The sequence below is a fragment of the Salmo salar genome, chromosome 20, assembly GCF_965601325.2.
Source record: "Salmo salar chromosome 20, fSalSal1, whole genome shotgun sequence".
Lineage (NCBI taxonomy): Eukaryota > Metazoa > Chordata > Actinopteri > Salmoniformes > Salmonidae > Salmo > Salmo salar.
The window spans coordinates 55,242,899-55,265,814 of record NC_138310.1 but is presented as its reverse complement, the minus strand read 5'-3'; the positions used below and the strand labels follow the sequence as shown (position 1 = coordinate 55,265,814).

General features: G+C 44.3%; 1 protein-coding gene across 6 annotated transcripts in view; it reads left to right on the top strand.

Annotated features, from left to right (window-relative positions):
• The first annotated feature begins 9,133 nt into the window (after nucleotides 1-9,133).
• The window catches only part of LOC106580854 (alpha-actinin-4), a 40,408-nt gene continuing 26,625 nt past the window's right edge, over nucleotides 9,134-22,916 (top strand). For 4 of the 6 annotated variants that reach the window (XM_014162342.3, XM_014162343.3, XM_014162341.3 and 1 more), the window contains exon 1: nucleotides 9,135-9,468. In XM_014162342.3, coding sequence (XP_014017817.1) covers nucleotides 9,334-9,468 — 135 coding nt within the window. In that variant the 5' untranslated portion in view covers nucleotides 9,135-9,333. Of the gene's footprint in view, nucleotides 9,469-22,916 lie in introns of all 6 variants that reach the window. The other 2 variants (XM_014162344.3, XM_082966538.1) reach the window with 1 other exon arrangement.

The following is a 22,916-nucleotide window of genomic DNA, read 5'->3' as shown; positions in this document are numbered from 1 at the left end:
TGTGTGTGTGTGTTTGTGTGTGTGGCACGCGTGTGTGCGGTGTGTGTGCGTGCTTGGGGCAGTTTCCTCACAGTGTCTGTCTGTCCAGAGGCCTGAGTGGAATCATGTCCGTGAGGAGGAACAGAAGCATCTGGACAGGGTTCAGAAGGAGGACGGGGCGTTCCGGTAAGTGGACCTTCATAGACTCTCACTTTGTGCCTCCATACTTCACCTGTTCTCATATATTAATAACCTCTCTCTCCCTTTACTCTCTGTCTGTCTCACCCCCTCTCTCTTTCTCCATCTCCCCCCTTCTCTCCCTCTCTCTCCCTCCGGACGGCGGTGTCAGACTTCCGTCAGAACTTTGACGCGGTGGAGGTGGTTCACCTGAGTGAGGAGACCCTGAGCGAGCCAGGCGCCACACAGAGACCATGGAACTGCACAAAGTTCTGACGGAAGTCTGACACCACCATCCTGAGGGAGAGAAGGGGGAAGAAAGAGAGAGGGGGAGAACTGGGTACCACACATCTCCACCAGGGGTTTTCCCAGAGGGGGTGAGAAAACGCACAATCCTACTGACCCACACACACAACTATGACATATAAATGAATTTGGTCAAACATAATCTGAGAAGAATAGATTGATATCCATGTGTCTGCCTTATTGTACATAAATAGTTAATGTACTACATATTGCACATAATCTTTATGTACTGGATATGTATGTGTCCAGGCTGGTTCTGACAGAACTCTCAGTTCCACTTGACCCTGCTGGAGGAGGACAATGACCCCAGTGACCTTGAGCTGACCTGTTCCTTCCTGGTGGCCCTCATGCAGAAGCACCAGAGACTTAGAGGAGTCCACCTGGGCATCGGCCTGGATATCTACAAGGTACACCTGCACAGGAACGTATGCACACATACACAAACACACCCAACAGGAAATACAACCAGAGTAGATTTAAATGAGCCACAGTAAATGTGAGAGAGAAAAGAAGAGAGGAACAAGTGAGGGAAAATTTGAGTGTGGCAGCATATTTCTCAGTGTGGAAATGTGTGCACACCCTACGGTATCTAACCCTCTCTTCCCAGGCATGCTCAGAGTGTGCTTACCTGTCCTCTCTGGACCTGAGCTTGCTCCGCCCACTCATCAGCACCCGGAGGTGGTGATTCGCGGTCGCCTGGCGCCCGGCCATTATATCATCATCCCCTCCACCCCGGAGACCAATCAGCAGGGAGAGTTAATTCTGTGGGTGTTGACAAGAAAGTGACTGGACCAGTCCATGACTAGAGGTTGGAGGAAGAGTTACCTATGATATATGTTAAAGTATCAGGGCACACAGTCAAGAAAAGGATCTCTAAATTACACTGAGTTTACAAAACACCCGCACTTTCCATGGCATAGACTGACCCGGTGAATCAAGGTGAAAGCTATGATCCCTTATTGATGTGACTTGTTAAATCCACTTCAATCAGTGTAGACGAAGTGGGGGAGACAGTTTAAAGAAGGATTTTTAAGCCTTGGGACAATTGAGAAAGTGTGTCATTCAGGGGGTGAAAGGGCAAGACAAAATATTGAAGTGCCACCGGTTTGTGTGTCAAGAACTGCTTCACTGCTAGGTTTTTCACACTCAACAGTTTCCCGTGTGTATCAAGAATGGTCCACCTCCCAAAGGACATCCAGCCAACATGACAACTGTGAGAAGCATTAAAGTCAATATGGGCCAGCATCCTTGTGGAACGCTTTCGACACCTTGTAGAGTCCATGCCCCGACGAAATAAAGCTGTTTTGAGGGCAATAGGGGGTGTGTAACTCAATATTAGGAGAAGCCCGGCACTGATAGAAGCCCCACAGGTAGAAGTCATGGCATGCTATTGAAGTCCAAAGTATCCACAATCCATCACCCCCTGTTGAGTGTTTGTGATGTGACTAAATGGTCCTGTGTGTTTCACTGTGGATCTCCCTGTTGCTGACCTCTTTTCCACGCCTCTCGGCTCTGCCCTCTCCTGAAGCCACACGCCAGATCTTTAAGAAGCACTGCAACAAGGTGAGAACACCACCTCCATGTAGTAGGTTTCATGTAAACTCTTCTATTCTAGCCTGAGATATGCAATATTTACTCTCCAAACTTTTTTCTAACCTCCCAACGGAAGGGGAGTGTCGACCTTTGGAGCTTCTCAACCCGCTAACAGAGGCCATAAAATGCGGAGGTAAGGGTTTGGCTCCAAACATGGACAACTATCTTCCCTCAAAAATGGGAGCAAAGACACACCTTTTGTGTACACACCTCCCCTTTACAACATTGCCTCGCCCACATGCATCTGGGAAATTCTGGAAAACTGTACGAATCCCTCTACTGATTTAGTAGTCTTCCATAAGCCATAACCACTGTGGGAACATTCAGGAAGTAGTGATGTCACCGCAGGAGGACATTTTAACTTTTCCTAACTGATGTTTTGTCTGTGTGGCTTCCTGCTCTCTTCCTGGACTGTGGCCTGCAGTGCGGGAGGGGAGCAAAATAAGCTAGTCCTGGAGCACTGCAAGAGCTTTGTGGTCCTCATGGATGTATCCTTTCTCTTGGGGAAAGAAATACATGTATGGCTGAACCAGTGTGCATCATGTCTCAGCATGGCTGCATGGTTAGTAGTTGATATAGATCAATAACCATGTTAATATAGGTTAAATGTATGCCAGATTCTGGTGTAGCAGTCTAAGCTCATATGTTCCCCCTGGCGATGGGGTCCGAGCCTCGGCTTGGCCGATTGTTTGAAGATCATAGCCCCCCCCCCAAAAAAAAGGGCTATGTAATGTGTAACGTTACACACATGCCATGTATGTACATAGACATACAAAGGTAGGGTAGCTTGTCCACCATGACCTCACTTGGTCTGCTAATCTACCAAGACCTTAATTTTTTGATGGACCATTTTCTTGACTGCAGTGTCAACCCAGAGTTGGGGGTTAGCTCAGCTAGACTGGCAGGGGTTCCAGGCACTCTGGGACAAGATCAGGAAATGGAAATGGACAATAAGGTCTAAACCATACTAAACCGTCTGTCAGTGGAAGGTTTACAGTTTCAATCATTCTGTTCTTTCAAAATGATGAGAGGATTGGACAGTAGTTTGATTGGCTAAAGCAGGCTTTGTGTCTTGGAAGTCTAATTTGGATTGGCTAAAGGAAATATTATAGTGACTTGTGACTTCTGATTCAATCATGTGTCACTGAGCTAATTCAATCACACGACCTGTTGCGATGCATGTGAAGTGATTGAATTATATTTGTCTGAAAAGATTATTCAGTCATGCTGGTCTTGATCTTCCACTTAACAAAAGGATATATTCATGACATTTGACAATAACAAACCCCAGTTGCTGGAGTACCCTGAAGTCTCACCTGCATTGAAAGCTGCAGGTAGGACACACTTATGATATGACAAGCTTCCATTGGTGCCTTTTAGGGGGCACCAAAACACCACTCTTCATGTTCAGTCCCTATTGGTCCATATGAACAGTATGCCAACAGCATTTACACTGCTGAAACAGCAGGGGATGTGGTTGAACATGAATTGATCTGTTTTCGCCTGGTCTGGTCTAGGCATGGTGGTGGATGACTTCGTCCTGCAGCTGATTGTCATGTCTGGCCTGCGCTACACGGAGCCAATCAGTTACCCCGGTTTCCTTTTCCTGCTGATGGAACTGGACAACATGATCCGTAAGTGAGGGCAGAGGTGTAGAGAAGGGTGTGGTCCAACAAGGGCTGAAAATAGGAATTTAGGAAGACTAATTGATGTGGGATTTAAAATGAGTGAAGAGAAATAGAAGAGAGGTTGAGATGTTACTTTTGGGGTGCACCTGGATTTTTTATTTATTTTTATAATTACCATGCAAGAGCAAAATGCGTGTGTGTGTGAGGGGGGGGGGGGGGGGGGCTAATTGGTCTAATTCATCATGTTTTGTCCATTCACAGATACATTTCAAGACTATGTATGACATTGTGGGAATGGGGACCATATCAGTCAGCTACAGACAGGTAAGAGCATACAGGACAGATGATCCAAACCTACTCTTTTTCTCACAGACTAGTAAACATGCAGAATGCGGCAGACTTAAAATGAATGAAAAAACTGCTTTTGCATATGATCACACATATCCAGTGGTGTAAAGTACTTGAGTAAAAATACTTTAAAGGACTACTTAAGTCGTTTTTGGGGGTATCTGCGCTTTACTTTACTATTTATATTTTCGACTATTTACTATTTATATTTTCTTCATACATTTTCCCTGACAACCAAAAGTGCTAGTTAAATTTTGAATGCTTGGCAGGACAGGAAAATGGACAAATTCAAGCACATATCAAGAGAACACGTGGTCATCCCTACTGCCCCTACATGCATCTTTTGTAAATAATGTCTGAGTGTGGGACTGTGCCCCTGGCTGTCCATACATTTTAAAAACAAGAAAATGGTGCCGTCTGGTTTGCTAAGTATAAGGAATTTTATACTTAAGTATATTTTAGCAATTACATGTACTTTTTATACTTAAGTATATTTAAAACCAAATACTTTTAGACTTTTACTCAAGTAGTATTTTACTGGCTGACTTTCACTTTTACTTGAGTAACTTTCTATTAAGGTATCTATACTTTTACTCAAGTATGACAATTGGGTACTTTTTTCCACCTCTGCACATATCCACTTTGGCCTGGACAGCCATTTAAATAAATATTGATTTGTTGTGTCTCACCCTTTTTCTGGTTGTAGTGGCTCCACATGACGATGTACAACTGACGATGGCTCCACATGACGATGTACAGTACAACTGACCCGATGTGCAACTGATCCAATCTCACTGAATTTCAGCCCCTCCTCTGCCTGTTCAACTGGTTTTTGTTGCAATATTGTTTTAAATGAAAAGTTACAGTAGATTTACTTTGCAATAAATCAAATCAAATCAAATCAAATTTATTTTTATATAGCCCTTCGTACATCAGCTGATATTCTCAAAGTGCTGTACAGAAACCCAGCCTAAAACCCCAAACAGCAAGCAAAGCATGTGAAAGAAGCACGGTGGCTAGGAAAAACTCCCTAGGAAAAACTCCCTAGAAAGGCCAAAAACCTAGGAAGAAACCTAGAGAGGAACCAGGCTATGAGGGGTGGCCAGTCCTCTTCTGGCTGTGCAGGGTGGATATTATAACAGAACATGGTCAAAATGTTAAAATGTTAAAATGTTCATAAATGACCAGCATGGTCAAATAATAATAATCATAGTAGTTGTCGAGGGTGCAACAAGCACGTCCGGTGAACAGGTCAGGGTTCCATAGCCGCAGGCAGAACAGTTGAAACTGGAGCAGCAGCACGGCCAGGTGGACTGGGGACAGCAAGGAGTCATCATACCAGGTAGTCCTGAGGCATGGTCCTAGGGCTCAGGTCCTCCGAGAGAAAGACAGAAAGAGAGAAAGAGAGAATTAGAGAGAGCATATTTAAATACACACAGGACACCGGATAAGACAAGAGAAATACTCCAGATGTAACAGACTGACCCTAGCCCCCCGACACATAAACTACTGCAGCATAAATACTGGAGGCTGAGACAGGAGGGATCAGAATAAAGACTTCCAGTTATTTGTTCCGAACATCAGATTTGAGTCATTCCATAACAATGCTATGTCATCATAGCAACTAAGTGCATGCTGTCATTTTGTTTAACTTTCTGTTGCCTCCTTTTCAGCAGACTGAATAAGTGTAGAGAAGAGGACTTTGACACTGGGAATGTTTTGCGAAATGTATATTCTGCAGAGAGACCTTGACTTTTGGTATGCGTAAATATCCGCTTCAAAGCATCACACTCTATGGACGGTCTTTATAGAGTACCAGTCAAAAGTTTGGACACACCTACTCAGTCCGTGGTTTTTCTTTACTTTTACTATTTTCTACATTGTAGAATAATAGTGATGACATCAGAACTATGAAATAACACACATGGAATTATGTAGTAACCAAAAAAGTGTTTTATTTGATATTCTTCAAAGTAGCCACCCTTTGCCTTGATGACACTTGGCATTCTCTCAACCAGCTTCATGAGGAATGCTTTTCCAACATTCTTGAAGGACTTCCCACATATGCTGAGCACTTGTTGGCCGCTTTTCCTTCACTCTGCAGTCCAACTCATCCCAAACCATCTCAATTGGGTTGAGGTCGGGTGATTGTGGAGGCCAGGTCATCTGATGCAGCACTCCATCAATCTCGTTCTTGGTCAAATAGCCCTTACACTATTTGGGCTCCCGAGTAGTGCAGCGGTCTAAGGCACTGCATTTCAGTGCTAGAGGCATCACTACAGACACTCTGGTTCGATTGCAGGCTGTATCTCGACAGGTCGTGATTGGGAGTCCCATAGGGCGGTGCACAATTGGCCCAGCGTCGTCCGGGTTTGGCCGGCGTAGGCCGCCATTGTAAATAAGAATTTGTTCTTAACCGACTTGCCAAGTTAAATAAATATATATATTTTTAAATACACAACCTGGAGGTGTGTTTTGGTTCATTGTCCTGTTGAAAAACTAATTATAATAAAGTGCAAACCAGATGGGATGGTGTATCACTCGAGAAAGCTGTGGTAGCCATGCTGGTTAGGTGTGCCTTGAATTCTAAATGAATCACTGACAGAGTCACCAGCAAAGCAACCCCACACCATCACACCTCCTCCTCCATGCTTCACGGTAGGAACCACACATGCGGAGGTCATCCGTTCAACTACTCTGCGTCTCACAAAGAAGGCGGTTGGAACCAAAAATCTCAAATTTGGACTCATCAGACCAAAGGACAGATTTCCACCGGTCTAATGTCCATTGCTTGTGTTTCTTGTAAGTCTCTTATTATTATTGGTGTCCTTTAGTAGTGGTTTCTTTGCAGCAGTTAACTTTTAACAAGGCACACCTGTTAATTGAAATGGATTCCAGGTGACTACCTCATGAAGCTTGTTGAGAGAATGCCAAGAGTGTGCAAAGCTGTCATCAAGGCAAAAGGTGGCTACTTTTAAGAACCTCAAATATAAAATATATTTTGATTTGTTGAAAACTTTTTGGGTTACTATATGATTAGATATGTGTTATTTCATAGTTTTGATGTCTTCACTATTAAAAAGTAAAAATAAAGAAAAACCATTGAATGAGTAGGTGTGTCCAAACTTTTGACTGTTACTGTATGTATAGTCTAAAAAGCACATCCCAGACCCAGGGGGACTGTGGCAAACGTTCAAGCTATTTCCTGTTGCGCCATTATTACGCTTGTGTTAGATAACTCAGAAGCAAAAAATTGAGCTTGAAGAAGTACAGCTGCTCATTTTGTACTTCTCCCAACACACACACCCCAGACTTATTAAACAATCTTGAATAACTGAAATTAGGATCAGCAAACATTGATATCAAAGGAGAACAGCTGTAGATGCACACCTTGAATTAATTTTACTTTTCATCATGTATTAGCTTCACCCGCAACAGGCTGACTTTGGGGATTTAAAAAAAAGAGGTGCCAATATAGGCCTAACTGTCATTACAATGAGATAGAATTCATTATAAAATGGATATGATGCTTTGATGTGTAATCATTTAACCGTGACATTGTACACACCACAATGATTCCTTATAGTAATGGGGATGGAGTCCAATGCCAATGGGATTTCTGTATTTCAGAAAACAATTAGGAATGTGGCACTATGTGGCAGTCATGAAAACATCCCAAAACATGAAAGGGAGCGATGGCGGCCTGCGATCATTTATATGGTATGTTGGGCCTCGCTGATGATAATTGGCATGGACACACAGTTAGAGCGTGACCTACTTAATGTAGTGTCTGGGCATGTCAGCCAGACCCAGCCTATGAAATTTGAATGGTAAATATAAGCCGCTTTACACACGACAAGCTTTCAAACAAAAGCATAGGACGAAGTGAATTTCATACGGTTTAGGTTTCGATGCACCTGCATGAAGGACTATTAGTTTGGGCACCAGTGAGGTAGCATAGGCTCTCCATGAGGGGACAACAAAAATCTGAGTAGGGTAACAATACCAATGGGCTCACTGGCTAAATGATTAATGGTGTAGCATGTCCTCATTAATATTACATAAAATGGGTGGGTCTTGTTATAGGCTCCATCTGATTCTTGTCTTGCAAGAAGAAGAAACATTGTAGAATGTTGCAGATAGAAATTCCATTAATAAAGCTGCCGCAATTCATTTTAGAGAGGCATGTTTGTTCTACATAGCATATTTCTATCCGAACGTTCCAAAATATGCTGCTGAAAGCGCCCCTGTGTAGAGTCATATACTTAGACTAATATATGACTGCCCCGTGTAGTGTGTAGCTTGCGCTTAAAGTAACTGTCCAGATTTGTATTAAATATGACCTAAAATGAATTACAATATGAGATAAATAGTTTTCCTTACATTTTTTAAAAAGTATGTTAAAAAGCAGCTTTTCTGTGTTGGAATGGTGTGGGCGTACCCCTACAATATAATGGTGTGGGTGTATACTGGTTGTTAAAAAATATGAATGTGAGTAGACCACTGATTGGCCAGCGTATCCTCCTCAGGACATCATCCTCTATGAGGAAATAGCAGGCATTTTTTGAGATACAAGTTTGAGGTTGGGTTTTTAATTTTTTTTCTTCTCTCAAATGTATGCTTTGGCCACGTATAAGATGAGTCAACAACATTATTTGGATATGAGTTAACAGAATATGAACTTCTAAAAGTGAAATTTTAGCTAGACAGTTACTTTAATATTCTATGGATATTATACAAGTAGTAGTTATCAGAACTACTGTAGTATAGACCTCCAAATAATGTTTTAATTCGTAAATCTGTCTATACTGGCTACAAATACATTTGTGCATTATTTTATGGCTGGCATAAATTGCATCCACATTTTGAAACAATGTTGCAATTATATAGCAACATGTACAGACTTCCATCTGCAATGATTTGCGCCTCTTGACAAAGGCATTAGGTTACACATCAGGCATAATACTTTTTAGAACAATACTTTTAGTAGGCTATAGTCTACTACTAAGTTATGTGTTCTCCAGCCTTTTGGGGGCAGTTTTCCGTCAGCTCATGAATAATAAGCAGATACTTAATATTCATGACCTATTTGGGCCTGGCAACCTACTCTAGTTTTGTAGGAGCAGCTCTTTGCTTGCGACCACACCATTCCCTCCTCGGTTGGAGATTAAGCGTTCTTGTAGCGGGTATTTTCCGTGTATAGATCGGATATTCCTGACCGAACGTTGAAAGCAAATAGAGTTACCGCAACTGGGTCACATCCCCTTTTATTCCTCTTTCTATAGCTTGACTACCATACACTATGGTAGATTATCACGCTTCTAATAGTCAAGCATCGTCTGGAGGACCAGCCGTTTACATGGACCCAAGAGAACAAGAAAATGACTGGGACCGGGACCTGCTGCTGGACCCGGCCTGGGAGAAACAGCAGAGAAAGGTAAAATGGCAGGGAGAGCTCGGGGACTGAATTTCGGCCCTGGTTGCCTCTATAAAGCAACGACATTTTATACCGTCTCAATGTAACGAACTTTCCTGTGTCGATATGGTATACGTTTAACAAGAAATGGCCTATAAAACTCTTTCCACAAGCGTCATTTCGACAACAACCGGTATTTTCTCACTCGACTGGGGACAACGGTGATTTGTTTTATTTTTATTTGAATGAAACATTGTAGCCTATCTAGTTCTGGCGTTTATATAGCCTTGTTAATTTTCCAGGCGATATTTCTTCCATTTTTCTTGAGAATAACCAGATTCAAGATGGCCAACGCAATATGCATAATTTCGATGTGACTCAAAAATAGCGTAAGGAATGGTTTCCTCAAAGTGATATCAGATGTTCTGGGTCGAAACAGATAAAACACTGCTGTGTTCAATTGTTTCTTGTTATCTACTTGCTCTGTCGCACATCGTCGCAGCACCATTTCCAGCTGAACATATTTTTACGGTTTTTAGACTTGATTTAATCATTTAATGCTCGAGCATTTGTAACTATGATTAAGCCCGGAACTGTGAAGTAGGAACAATTGATGATGATTTGAAGCAACGTTGCTTGACAGTCTGGGATGATTGAGGGTGTGTAGTGCTGAGTAGTAGCGCTACACATCTTACTGTCAAAATGATTAGCGTTATTTTTAGTGGAGTGACACCACACCGAGCATTATATTACAGCACATAGTTACTCAGCGTTTTGACGCTCAGCATGATTCATTAAACGAATTGATATAGCCTAACCATGCGTTCAGCTTTACCCTCTCTGTATGTCGATATACTCTAAATATGTCTGCCTATAAAAGAAGGGAGGCCAAAGTTTCCTCCCAGGAAGAAAAATAATCAATGATTTACTCGGATGGCCTATAAACGCAGGCAATGGGGACTAATTAACTGAAATCAACACCGGTTATTGAAGAATGTATAGATTTTTGTAACAGTTAAAACGTGTGTCCTTAAATGTAAGGAATAAAAAAAACGCTACTGAAATTCAACATGGGGTTTGATTGGATGAGAAATTGGGGGAGGCGTGACATTGATTTACTTCAGAGAAGTCTGCAGAATGAAGGGCACATTCCTGTGGTGTTTTCACTGCTGCTGTGCCAGTTGCATACAGTTACTGAATGCCTCCCACCAATGAGTCTATACTTAATGTAACGTAGCCTATGTATTTAGACCTACTGCATGTATGTGGAAATCAGGCGTCAAGAGGAGGCATTAAGCGGAGTATGGACAAAGTGCTAATGTCAAAAGAAACCGTCAGTTATCTATGAATAGCTTACCTAAAGTGTTTTTTTTCCCAACACCCAAGTTTCGTCCTGCTCGGTCTAGTCCAGTTTACTACACTGGTTACAACTTAACACACTTCAGAGAGCTCCATTTCAGCTTGAGAAACATTAAGTCCAACCTAATGCCTTAAATCAACTGCAGGCTGAGACATGTTGTAGTACACCAAATTCTGTGAGGCCATTGTTTTTGTTTTATTGCAATTCTAGTGGGGGCAATGTTGGAATCAGTGTCCATGCAAATGTCTCTCCATGTCAGTTTGCCAACCCACTTCAAAGCAAAGGGCATTCAGCCACCAAATGTATGCAAAAGGGTAAAAGCCAACCAAAACTCAATCACTGTCAGTCTGATGTGATGGCAACACTTTTTCGTACACTGTACACTGTTATGGTCTCTCACATTATTCAATTGAACGGGAATTTGAGTGGGAATTTGTATCACTCCTCATTTCCCTATATTCACTGCACTATCAAAGTGCCTGCCTGTTTGCATGACTGTGATTTGTTGTTGACTGACAGTCTTACAACTCAGCCCCACCGAGAGAAACGCTTATTCTCTCCAAACCTCACTCACCATGTCATAGTGCCCTGATTTGCATAGATTAGCACACTGCCAAGGTGGGCAGTGTTCTACATTTCTTCCTTCCCCTCCCAGTTCCCTAAGCTATTCATTTGACTGGCTGACTCAGTCAGTTTGGGGCTGGCTGGCTGGTTTGGTTTCTCTACAAGTGGCCATGGCTGTTTTAGGGAATTGTGGCACAAAGCACTGGACTACTGGGAGTGGCTGATTTTGATTTCCATGTTAAAATAAGCCAGTTCTCTCTCCTTTGTTGATTTTATGTGACTGGGGCTGATGTAGGGATGAGCAGGAAAGACTTGATTGTGGGTGTGGATATTCCTGTCTCTGCCCATAGAGAAACTACACCTGAGTTTCTATTGTTTTATCTGCCTGAGGGTCTTCTAGCTGGCCACTTCTTTACAGGTGTAGACTCTTTTTATTTTTATGTTTCAAGTGGTCCCTCCCTGATCTCACGTCAGTGCTCGACCTGTCATTTGCCTGGGAGCAGTACTGCTGCCCCTGATCTGAAATCAGCTGAATGTAAAACAACCAGGCAGCGAGAGGGACAGAGCAGAATGGAATGTAACCCCTCTCCCTCGCTCCCTTTTTTTGCTTACTCCCTCTTCTCTCTCTCCCACAGCAAGAGCATGCAGGGGGAAACATTCCATTTGTGGCCCATTATAGCTAGTTTCAGGGGGTGGGGTGTCCTGTGTGTTTTTTGCCTGACTGAAAAAGAAGGGGGTTTTGCAGGATTGCAGATGTGGACAATGTGGCGCGCTGGGAAAGTCCTCCAGGGCAGGCAGGCTGGCTAACAGGGAAATTGCGTGCTCACATATTGAGGGCAAGGGGTGTCGTCCTACCCATCTTTGGGTGCACTTGTTTTTGAAGTGGTCGGGGGGGGCTGTTTGTGTTTTTCCGTGTCAGCCATTCTTTCTGGTCTGTTTCTCGCTCCCCCTCCTGTTTGTTTGTGGGGCTACATTTTAGGGAAGTGTGGAGAGGTCCATCATTACTTCACATGGTAGAGGCCATAGATGGGGTCTTTGAAAACAACCCACATGCTATAGTAGTGTTGCTATTGGCTAAGGTTAGCATCTTGTATATGCTACTTATCACTAGTACTACTACTCTGAGTTTCTGTTGGGAGATTGTGTTCTGAGCTGGTGCCAACATGCCACTGTGTTTGGCAATAGATATCAACCCCCAAATCTCATTTTGGATTGTTTAAAGTCAGGAGTCAAATATCTGCAATGTGCAGCTCTCCTACTTCCGTCTGTGGTTTCTGTCTGTACGTGTGAGATGTGATATATTTTTTACATCAACTTGAAGTACTGCTTGTTTGTAAGTGTGTGTGTGTGTGTGTATATTTCTGTGCTTATTTGACCAGGCCCTGTGCTTTTGGGGACTTGTAAGCAATTGGGAGAAAGGAATGTGTGTTTAGGTGTGGTGGTCTGTGCAGAAGGTGAGGGGCTGCATTATAATGGGGGAAAAGAGCGGAGTGGGAGGGGGCTTTAGGAGAGAAGTCATTTCTCTGCTGTGTGGAGAAACTGACTGTAGGGTTTCGCCATGGGTTGGTGGTAAACATTGTTCCATCTAACCAAAGTTCCCCCTCCTGTTTCATGTTCTGGCAATTTAGCCAGTCAACGCTAGTAGATTGGTGTGTGTGGAAAAATACATGCATGAGCAGTCAGCAAAGGTGTGTGTGTGTGTGTGTGTGTGTGTGTGTGTGTTCAGATAAAAGCCTTACCAAGGCCACAGTGCAGGTAGCATGTTTGGCAGTTGTGGACTAGTCATTATTTAGTCTACCTGTGAGAGCCAAGCTTAGTGACCCAGGGAGCCAGACCACAGCGCTGCTCAGCAGGGCTTTTAGCAGGTGGCCCTCTGTGCTGCTATTAAAAGCACCACTACTGCAATCCACTGTCTAATCATGGCCTTGTGTCGGAGACTCTAATTTCATCGATACCCATATATTATTTGTATGTATTCTAATGCAGAAGTGGGCTAAGTTAGCAGGCTAAGTAACCCATACAAACTATGACCAGGTTAGGCAACCCTGTTCCTGGAGTGCCACAGGTACTGCAGGGTTTTGTTCCAACTAGGCTCCACACCTGACCAACTGAGCTAATTGATCAGTTCAGCGATTGCCTATATTCCACACACCTAGTTTTCCAGGTCGGTTAAATCAAAAACATGCCTGTGGCCCTCCAGGACCTGGGTTGCCTACCCCTGCACTATGAGATACTTTTCTTTAGAAGTTCAGATTAAGCATCTTGCTTTAGTTAAAAATGGCAGTTCTAACACATTTCCGATCTGAGTCACCACCACCAACACTTGCTTTTAGTCACCAGTGTGTTTGTCTAGCTAGCTCTACCACAACGCTCATAGTCAAGGACTTAAGTGTAGGACCTAAAATACTGTCCTCGAGCGCAGCCTACCAGGTTTCACTAGATGTCATTTCTATCTCTGTCAATTGACCCATGTTACTGGTCTTGCCAAGTGCCACCACCGCAGCAGCAGTAGATGTCCCCAATCTGTGCTGGAAGTTAACCCTGGCCTGAACCCCACCCATCATCTGTCCCACAAATCCCCTGTAACCCCCTCAGGAAAGACTGGATAAAAGGCTGGTTGTAATATTTCAGATCCAGTCAGTGTCAGGCCACAGGGAGACTCCGTTACTGGGAGCAGATGTGCACGGAGACTACTTTGTACTTTACATCAAGATGTTGCTTCAGAGAAACATGTTGTGTGTTTGTATGAGTCTGTTACAGCAAGCTGAAGGCTTTCATCTCTGCTATTGGAAAGGCTCCTCCACAGTGAAACACAGACATTTGGGCTGGTAGAATGCCTACTACAGCTACGCAGTCCACCTGAATTCTCAATGAACCAGAGACCAGTTACTTTTAAAGGTGAACTTTGACTGGGTCATCAACACCAGGGGAATGCCATCAATGGACGGCTCTATCCAAACCACATCAGTGATATACTCCAGGCAGTTACAGTCTGGCGCTATACCATTTGGTAAAGATCTGCCTTGGGCCACACCGCTTTTTAAAGTTGACTCGCAATAGAAAAAGTTTCTACCACTGACTCCATCCTCCCACTGACTTGTCATTGAGTTTTAATGTATCTAGTGTTTGTTTAACCACAGGACTTGGTGTCTGAGCTCCATCAAGCTCTGGTAGCAGGCTGGCCCCTGACATGATCCCACCCTGATCCCAGCTGGATGAGGGGCCTTAAGAACATGGCTCTGGTGGAAGGGCTAAGGAGGATCAGGAAGGCATGGTCAGAGACCCACAGTATCGGTAAGCCTTTTGGTCAGTGACTTTCCATAGCTGTGGAGAACGCTGCTCAAGTGTAACCTTTAGCTGAAGGACACATTCCCAACGACCTACTTTACAGATCTGTTTGGATAGAAGTGATGCAAGTGTTGGCTTATAAACTGCAGGTTTGATGGGTTTAACCGTCGGTCAGATGAGTTTGGGTCAGGACTGGTTGGTCTGGATAGATGTGGGTCGATCTGATGAACCTGCTGCTGGGGTGCACCTAGCAGGTGTGTATTAACAACCAAAGTGAACTGCTCCCTGTCTTTTTTTTAAGGATCTATACTAGTTAGTTCATTGGCAGACACTACTGCCTCTCACAACACCTTTTATGGGGCTCCTCCTACCCTGTAGCCATGATAAGGGAAGGTCATAAAGAGGAGCAGCTCTTTGAAGTGTTTTCTCTGAGGCCCTCTCTCACTCCTATTGTGGCTTCTCGTTTTATTATTAAAGACCCTGGTTAGTGGGGCACAGTGTGAGAGGGTCTCAACTAGGCCTGTTGGGACTTGGGATGTTGTTAATCGCCCTTGGAAAACAACAGAAAATAAACAAGTGCCTAAACACACACACACACACACACACACACACACACACACACACACACACCACACCACACAGTCCCTCTCTGACTGTGTCGCTGTCTGCCGGTTCGAGGTTTCACCCTGAATCCAGTCAGAGAGGGCACAGAGAGAATCAACCACAGCAACACTTCCTCTGTCCTTGGCCCATTGTTTGCATCTAATGTCTGCAGCGCCACTGAAAGACTCAAGTGTACAGGGCCCAGACAAAAGACTGTTTTGTAAGAGGATTAGAGCGCGGCCCACGGGAATACACAGGCTTATTTTTAGGATTTAGGCTATATATTTATATTTTTTGGCCAGCAGCCGGTTGGATTTTGTCTTCATCAGCAAGCTAGTGCGTTTTAACATTTCAGCCGTGTGGTTGGGTCCTCGTGTGGGAGGCGCTCTTTCTAGTCAGGCATTTTACAGAGACAGATCGTAAGGGAGGGAGTGAAATGCCTGGCTTTTTTCCCTCGAGTGTGTTGCAACACAAAGGCAGCTCTTCAGAGACTGTTGCTAGCACAAAGACAACCTTACAAAGACCAGAAGCGTACAGCCAGACAGTTCACCCACTAGACTCATAAAGGTTTGTCCTCTAACTTGAGAGGATATTCGGGCTAGGTTGGGCACAGCCATCACCATCTCTCTAGTATGATGTGTCAAGACTACTGGCTCATCTCGTGCCGTAGATGCCCCCGTTTAAACTCGCCCAGTCCCGTGGGCTTGTTTGCCGTAGTTCAGCCCAGTATGTGACTCCAACTAGAGTCCATCTCAAGGGAGTAGCAGGAAAGGGGAAGAAAGGTTGTGGTTTCTGTGGTTTTCTGTTGCTTCCTTATTCAACTCCAGTTGTTGAAGTAGCCCTGAGAATTGAAATTGATTTGAAATCCAGAATTGTAGAAGAGATTTGGGGTCATAAGCGTAGCGTGAGGCAGATTGGGAGCTAATACAGAGTGATGATCAGTGTTTACTGGAGGAGGAGGATTGCCCTTGGTGTGTGTGTGTGTCCTTAACCAGCCCTGTTAGTGGATAACCTGCCGGATGAGAGATGAGGAAAGGACTTTGGGTGATTTATCTCTCTCTGTCTGTACTGTGACCTGCCTTTCCGCGTTGGTCACTGGCCAGCTGACAGAGGAACCTGTCACAGCAGGCCCAGGGTGTGGGTCAGAGAGATGTTTCCCCCCAGTGAATTCCTTCCTCTCCTATACTCACTGGGGAATCATCCAACTGCCTGCATCTCTGTTCTCCTTCCTCAAAGGGCCGTGCAGGCCAGGGAAGTGCACCAGATAATATCTTGGACAAATCAAATCAAAGCCCCAAAGGCATTATTTAACAAGAGCGCTTTTAACAAAGAGGGCTCTGTACAGGGGGCCTTCCACCGCAGCTGTGTACTGGAAAGCCTCACAACCTGCAGCAGAGTAGCCAGCTAGACAGATGGGTGAATCTCATGTGTGAATGAATGCCTCAGTGTGTCACCGTTCACACCACCAGCGTTCACACTGTTCTCATGTGTCACACAGTACCACTGTTCTTTGAAGTGTTCTTTACATTGTAGTTAGTATGATCTTGTTCAGTCTCTCTGAGCTCAGTCTTTGGTGTTGCTGTACTACCATGGTCTTTAGGGACCAGGCCAGTGTAATTCATTTCCAGGATGTAAGAATGTGAACATATCACTTTCTGAAGCTTACACAGGACTGGTCCACACAGCAGCCCAGAGGAGGGGGGCTCCAGTGCATTATGAAAGTCATTAAGAGGGCATTACACTCAATGGCCTTGTAATATCCCCCACCTGCATGTATGGTACCCCCCTGGCTTAGCACCCCTGGCTTACTGACTCTGTGGGGGTCAATCTGAGATGGGCTCATTGTATCAAATCCACTTAGACTGGGGGGAGGGAGGGGTTAAGTACAGTACATGTGTTTATGACATGAAGCATCAGTGAGTTTGATTCAGCGGAGACCCCCGGGGAGGGGCGGTGGATGGGGACGGCGGGAAAGTGGGTCGCAGCCACTCAGTCTCTCCCCAGTCAGTGGTGTCAGTCAGTGATGTCGGTTGTGGCCGAGCCAGAGATCCTGCTCCGGGTAGGTTCTGAAGAGGCTCTGTCTGCCCCCCTCTTCTGCAGAGGGGCTGAGCTCCAGGGCTCCCTCCCTGCCCACTCTCACCACATCACACACATCACCCGTCACACACACATCACCCGTCACACACACATCACCCGTCACACACACATCACCCGTCACACACACATCACCCGTCACACACACATCACCCGTCACACACACATCACCCGTCAGGACTGCAGAAGAGGGGTGTGGTGTCTGGTGATGTTCTCTCCCTCAGCCTCTCCCCCTCCTCCTCTTCTTCATAATGTTTGGGATCAGTGTTTTGTTTAGAAAAGGCTGGTTGGATGTTTGTGTTGGGTGAGAGTTATGCGAGTCTGCTCTCGACTGTGTATGGGTCCGATTAGGCAATGGCCATTTGGACAATAGTTAAGCAAGAATCTTGGCATCACGTGTGTGTGTGGAACTATGTTTGTATATGCCTTTGCAATATGTGTTGAAGAGTTTCTTGGCATCCATTTTGAGTGTGTGTGTCAGACACGAAGGGCTGTGAGTCATAAAGGGCCGGGTTAGCTGTGGAATGTCTGTCTGTGGTGGTGGGTTCTTACTTCCTCCTAATGACCCACAGGACTGTATAACTCACCAGCCTCCACTGCAGGGTATCTCAGGCCACGCACATGCACACATTTGACTTTGCTATAAGAGACCTTTCCTGAGACCGGGAGCATGATGCCTTCTCCAGTGGCAGGATGTAGGGTGCTGTTTGCACAGTTAGACGCTACAGCAGTAATGTAGTGTGTTTTCTCTCTCTCCCTGGTGCTTGCTTTTTTTTCTTCTTCTGGCTCATAGGAGGTGGGGGGGTGTGTGTGTGTGTGTCGTGTTTCACATTCCTTCACTTTAGAACAAACACACACACACACACACACATCCAGGACACAATTGTTGTGAAAGGATGTGGGGTTGTCTAGTTAAGATGCAGGCCATTTTTTGAACAAACTTTTTCATCTGATAAAGAGGTGTTTTTGGAGAAGAAGAAAATGGTTTGCGTGTGCAGGGGGGGGGGGGGGTGCACTTTAAGCTGTTACGTCATCGCCACAGTGACAGGCAGTTAAATGTGTTGCCTTATAAGGCAACGAGTGCGAGAGGCAGGCAACGACAGGAAGAGGCAGTTAATGTGACAATGCTGTCTACTGGGCCAGCCTGCCTTTCTCGTTTGGTTACATTTTCCTCAGGCTCGCTCGCTCTCCCGCTCCCTCTGTTTCCCTCTCTCGATCCTCCACATTAGATTTTGTTCCTGCCTTTCAAAGGCTTTCTACAAATAGCCCACACCTTCCCCTCTCACATTCTGGTTTTTGCCTTGGTCTTAAAGCCTTTGCCTGACCTAATGTTAACGAGAAAGATATGTATGATTGATTATTCCACTGCCATGTTTTGTCCTCTTTATTTATTAATATATAATATATTTATAATCCTCGGCCCCGCAGGAGGCCTTTTGCTAGACCGTCATTGTAAATAAGAATTTGTTCTTAACTGACTTGCCTACCGGTAGTTAAATAAAAAATGTAGTCTGAACCAATTTCACAAGATGCAACATTAGTTGAGTAACGTCAGGACTATTTAATCTATAGACCTAGGCTATGCTTCATAAAACAGGCTGTGGAATCCATAAGATCATCAACTAGATGTTTTTTTTTTCCTTTTAAGTGGAAGGTTGGGTTGCAGGAACATAATTACAAATTGACTGCAAGAAGCCCAAACATATGTTTGACTAAAACACAACTTCAAACCTTGCTTACATTTTGTACACCATCATGTGTATACGTGGGAATACTTAAACAGATTTCTTTACATTTCAAATCACTTGGAGCTGATTTCCTGATGTTTTTATTCTTATGTCCAACAATGAGAAGGAAATAAACTTTGGGGGCCAAGTAAAACTACCCATGAGCCAGTTAGGGAACCCTGCCATAGACCATTCATGTTTAATAGATTCTGATCTTGCAGACCAGGCTGACTACCACTACTAAAGAGATGATTCCAGGCTGTGCTATTGCTTGAGGCTGTTTCAGACATCTCTGACTCTGAGAACGTGACAGATTTAGAGGTGACAGATTTAGAGCAGATGAGGTGTAGGCTAATGAGGCCGGAGTTCCACACTGCTGCCCCAGTGGGAATGTCTGGAATAAAGCAGAAATGTCACGCTCCCTTTTCTCTCTCTCTCTCTCCCCCACCATCGCTGTGAAACGAGTCCCAAGGTTTACCTAAGCATGTTCAGCTGGGCACACATGCCAGCTTTCCCACTCAACATCTCTTGTTCTTACATCAAAGTGGTGTTGGAGCGATGGAGTTAAGACTGACCGTACACAAATTCCTTCATCTTAGGACGACGGTCATTCCAGCTACACCCATTTGATTTGAGGAAATGACTATCCTTCCCCATAATGGCTCGTCGGTAGTCCAGTTCAGTCTCAGCGTTGAGATGTCTGGGACAAAGGGCAGCATCAAGTTCACAGTAACCTGTTAAAAATGCGCTGTCGCTTGGCTACAGACTGAGGAGAATTTCTGTGTGTAGGTGTCAAGCAAACTGCTCACCCACACAATCTTGGCTGCCTGTCCAGCTTTACTGATGGTGGGGGCTGCTGGAGATGTCATGTGGGCCAATGCAGAGGAGGCGCAGGTGGTTCTGCCAAACGAGCACCCTGTTTGGTTACAGTGAAATACCTCACGCCTGGTTGAGTAAAGTGAGAACTACAGGCTTGAGGAACGTCCTACTAATAGTTGACCACAGTTGCTTTGTTTAGAGTGCTTGTGGTTGCTGTATTCGTTCCTCAGCTGTGCTTTACTGTCCTGCACTTGTTGTTTGTCTTTGTAATGGCTTCCTCTTTCAATGGCCAGGCAGAGAAAGTCCGTAGCTACTCTGGTTGGACTGCTTCACATCTACAGAGGAGGAGATGCTGTGGCTTAGCCTCTGTACAGTCAGAAAATAACATTTAAACTGTGTGTGTGTCGTCCATAATGTTACTCAAATAGTGTTGTTTCATGGTAATATAGAAAAATGACATGAATAGACAACTCACTTCTCATAGATTAGATAAAAAAAATACATCTATTGTAGTTTGAGTGATGGGTGGAACCACACCCTTAAGTTGTGACCCATCCTCCCATCATCGTTTAGCCCACAGTAGGGTAAATCTGCGCTTCTGGATGTATTATGTGGAAAGACCGTGTCATCATTGTGACCAGCCCCATTGATGCTGTCATTAATCACCGCTTACTCATAGAGGCAGCAGGAAATGCTGACTGATCTGAGCCATGTCAAAAGCATCCATCCTGTTGGGTGACTCGCCTCACACTACACATCCTCCCTGTTTGGCAGGATTGGACAGAGATTCCCTCCAACCCAGCACAAACAAACATGCATATCCCTAGAATGATGCAGGTACTTAATCAAGGCATGTACAAAGGGGTTGAAGATATCTGCCAATCCCTCTCTGGGGCTGCCAGATTGACTAACTCACAGAGCCATGTAATGACATCAGTTTATTTTGTGATTGGCTGAACTGCTGCGTTGTTATTGAAGGGAAAGGGGTGGATAAAGAGCTTCTGGAAAGTAAATAAATGTATTTTGGGGTGGCTGAAGTCTGTAATATGTAACTCTATCAAAGGTCTTGCAGTACAACTGCAAATTCACTCCAGGTAATTTCTCATTTCTTGCAGTAGTCAAGTTCCATTTTGATACTCTGATTGTATATAATTGACGTAAATACATTTTTATGACTACTAACATACAGAATAGTACAAGCAGGTGAAGAATCCTTTCCATAAATCATGGTCTATCAGAACGTCTTGGCCATAGACTATGGTGTGGATGTGCCCCATAGAGGTCAGTCTGCGTGCCTCCATTGTGTGGGATTCAATGGTTGTGTTTCCAGGCGTTGGCCTCGAACTGGGAGGCGACTGAAAGGGATCCTTATCTCATGTTTGCCATTTTAAGAATCTGGATAAGGCACAATCCTTAAGCGCTTGCCTCTGCGGAGGAGTGGGGTGGAGGGTTTGGGACGGAAAGAAACCCCTTTAATTGAATTTTCCATTTTATTTCCGTAACTCCTGTCATGCGTTCTACATTTACCATGTGCACCTTGCCACAGTATCTCCATCTGATGTGTGATTTATTTGGGTTATGTACCCAATGTATTTAATAGGTGTCCATGTCATAGTTGAGTCTGGACTGTGAGTTGGGGTAGCGGTTTGAATGGGAAAGGCCCAGTCCTCCCCTAAGCCAACTGCCAAAAGGATGAGGCCTGGAGCTCACTATTTAGTCTGCACACTCTTATCTCCTTTCCGTACGGGCTGGGTTCGTTTACATTTGGCATATTCTCTGAAAGTGATCCTTGAGCGGCTATGAAAGCATTTCCTTGACAAAGAAAATCATTTGTCTTTGGGCATGAAATGGCTGGGAACTTCACATCTGAGCCATTGGACTTTGAGGATGTCATGACCTGAAAAGACCATTTGAGGACTTGGACCAACTTGTCACTACCTAATTTATACTAGAGGTGTGGTTCTTGGTCAGGAAAAGTCACGAGTAACAAGGGACACCACTAGACTGCTAGATGTTCACATGGGGCAGTCTATTGACAAAGCTCAGAATGTGGGGGATTTAACCACTTGACTGTAGTTCCTTATAAGGTTTACACTTTCACTTGCTATTATAGCACATAATAAGCTCCAACACATAAAACCATAAGATACTTTAAACCCTTGTGTTGCTGTATCTCATGAACCCATGAACAAACATGACTATCCCCATCTTATCTTGAAGTGACCTCGGCTATTTCAGACACATTTTAGATGCACCAACATAGAGTATCACACTAAGTTTGACTTCATTTCCTTTGGTTGAGTTTCCTGGTTTCTACATTGTTAACTGGTGGTGTTACACTGATGGATCACTATCATTCTAATGATTCATCTCAATACAATCTTCTTCCTGGATGGATGTAGACGAAAGGACGGACTTCACCCCCCCACCACCCCCGTTTCCTGCCCTGTGGCTCGTTAAACAGGAAGTTGATTTGCAGGCTGCCGATTTAGTCGGTGTTTGTGAACAGGTGGTGTGAGGTGGGAAGCGTTGCAGTGAGATTTCATACTGACTCAGGGTGACTAAGGCTGCTTACTCCAGTGCCTGCAAGGGCTGTGGAGCCTGAAGTTCTATTTACTAAGTCATCGACACGGTCTCTTAAATATCCAATGTAGCTGTTTTCTTTAACCCTAAATCAAATTATTTCTGGGTAACAATTAAAGCTACTATATAACTTTTTGGGCGACCTGACCAAATTCACAGAAATGTGAGCTATAGATATTTCATTCTCATTGAAAGCAAGTCTAAGAAGCGGTAGATCTGTTCTACGTGTGCTATTTCTATGCTTCCCGTTCTTAAGTTTTGTTTTGGAGTTTATCCTTTCGGTTTTGTACACCAGCTGAAAATAACATTTAATTGGTTATGGAAAATATATTTCACAACTGTTTTAGATGGTACAATGATTCTCTATTCAATGACTGCTTGTTTTGTCACAAACTGAAATTAGGCACACTATTTTAGCAACCAGGAACTTG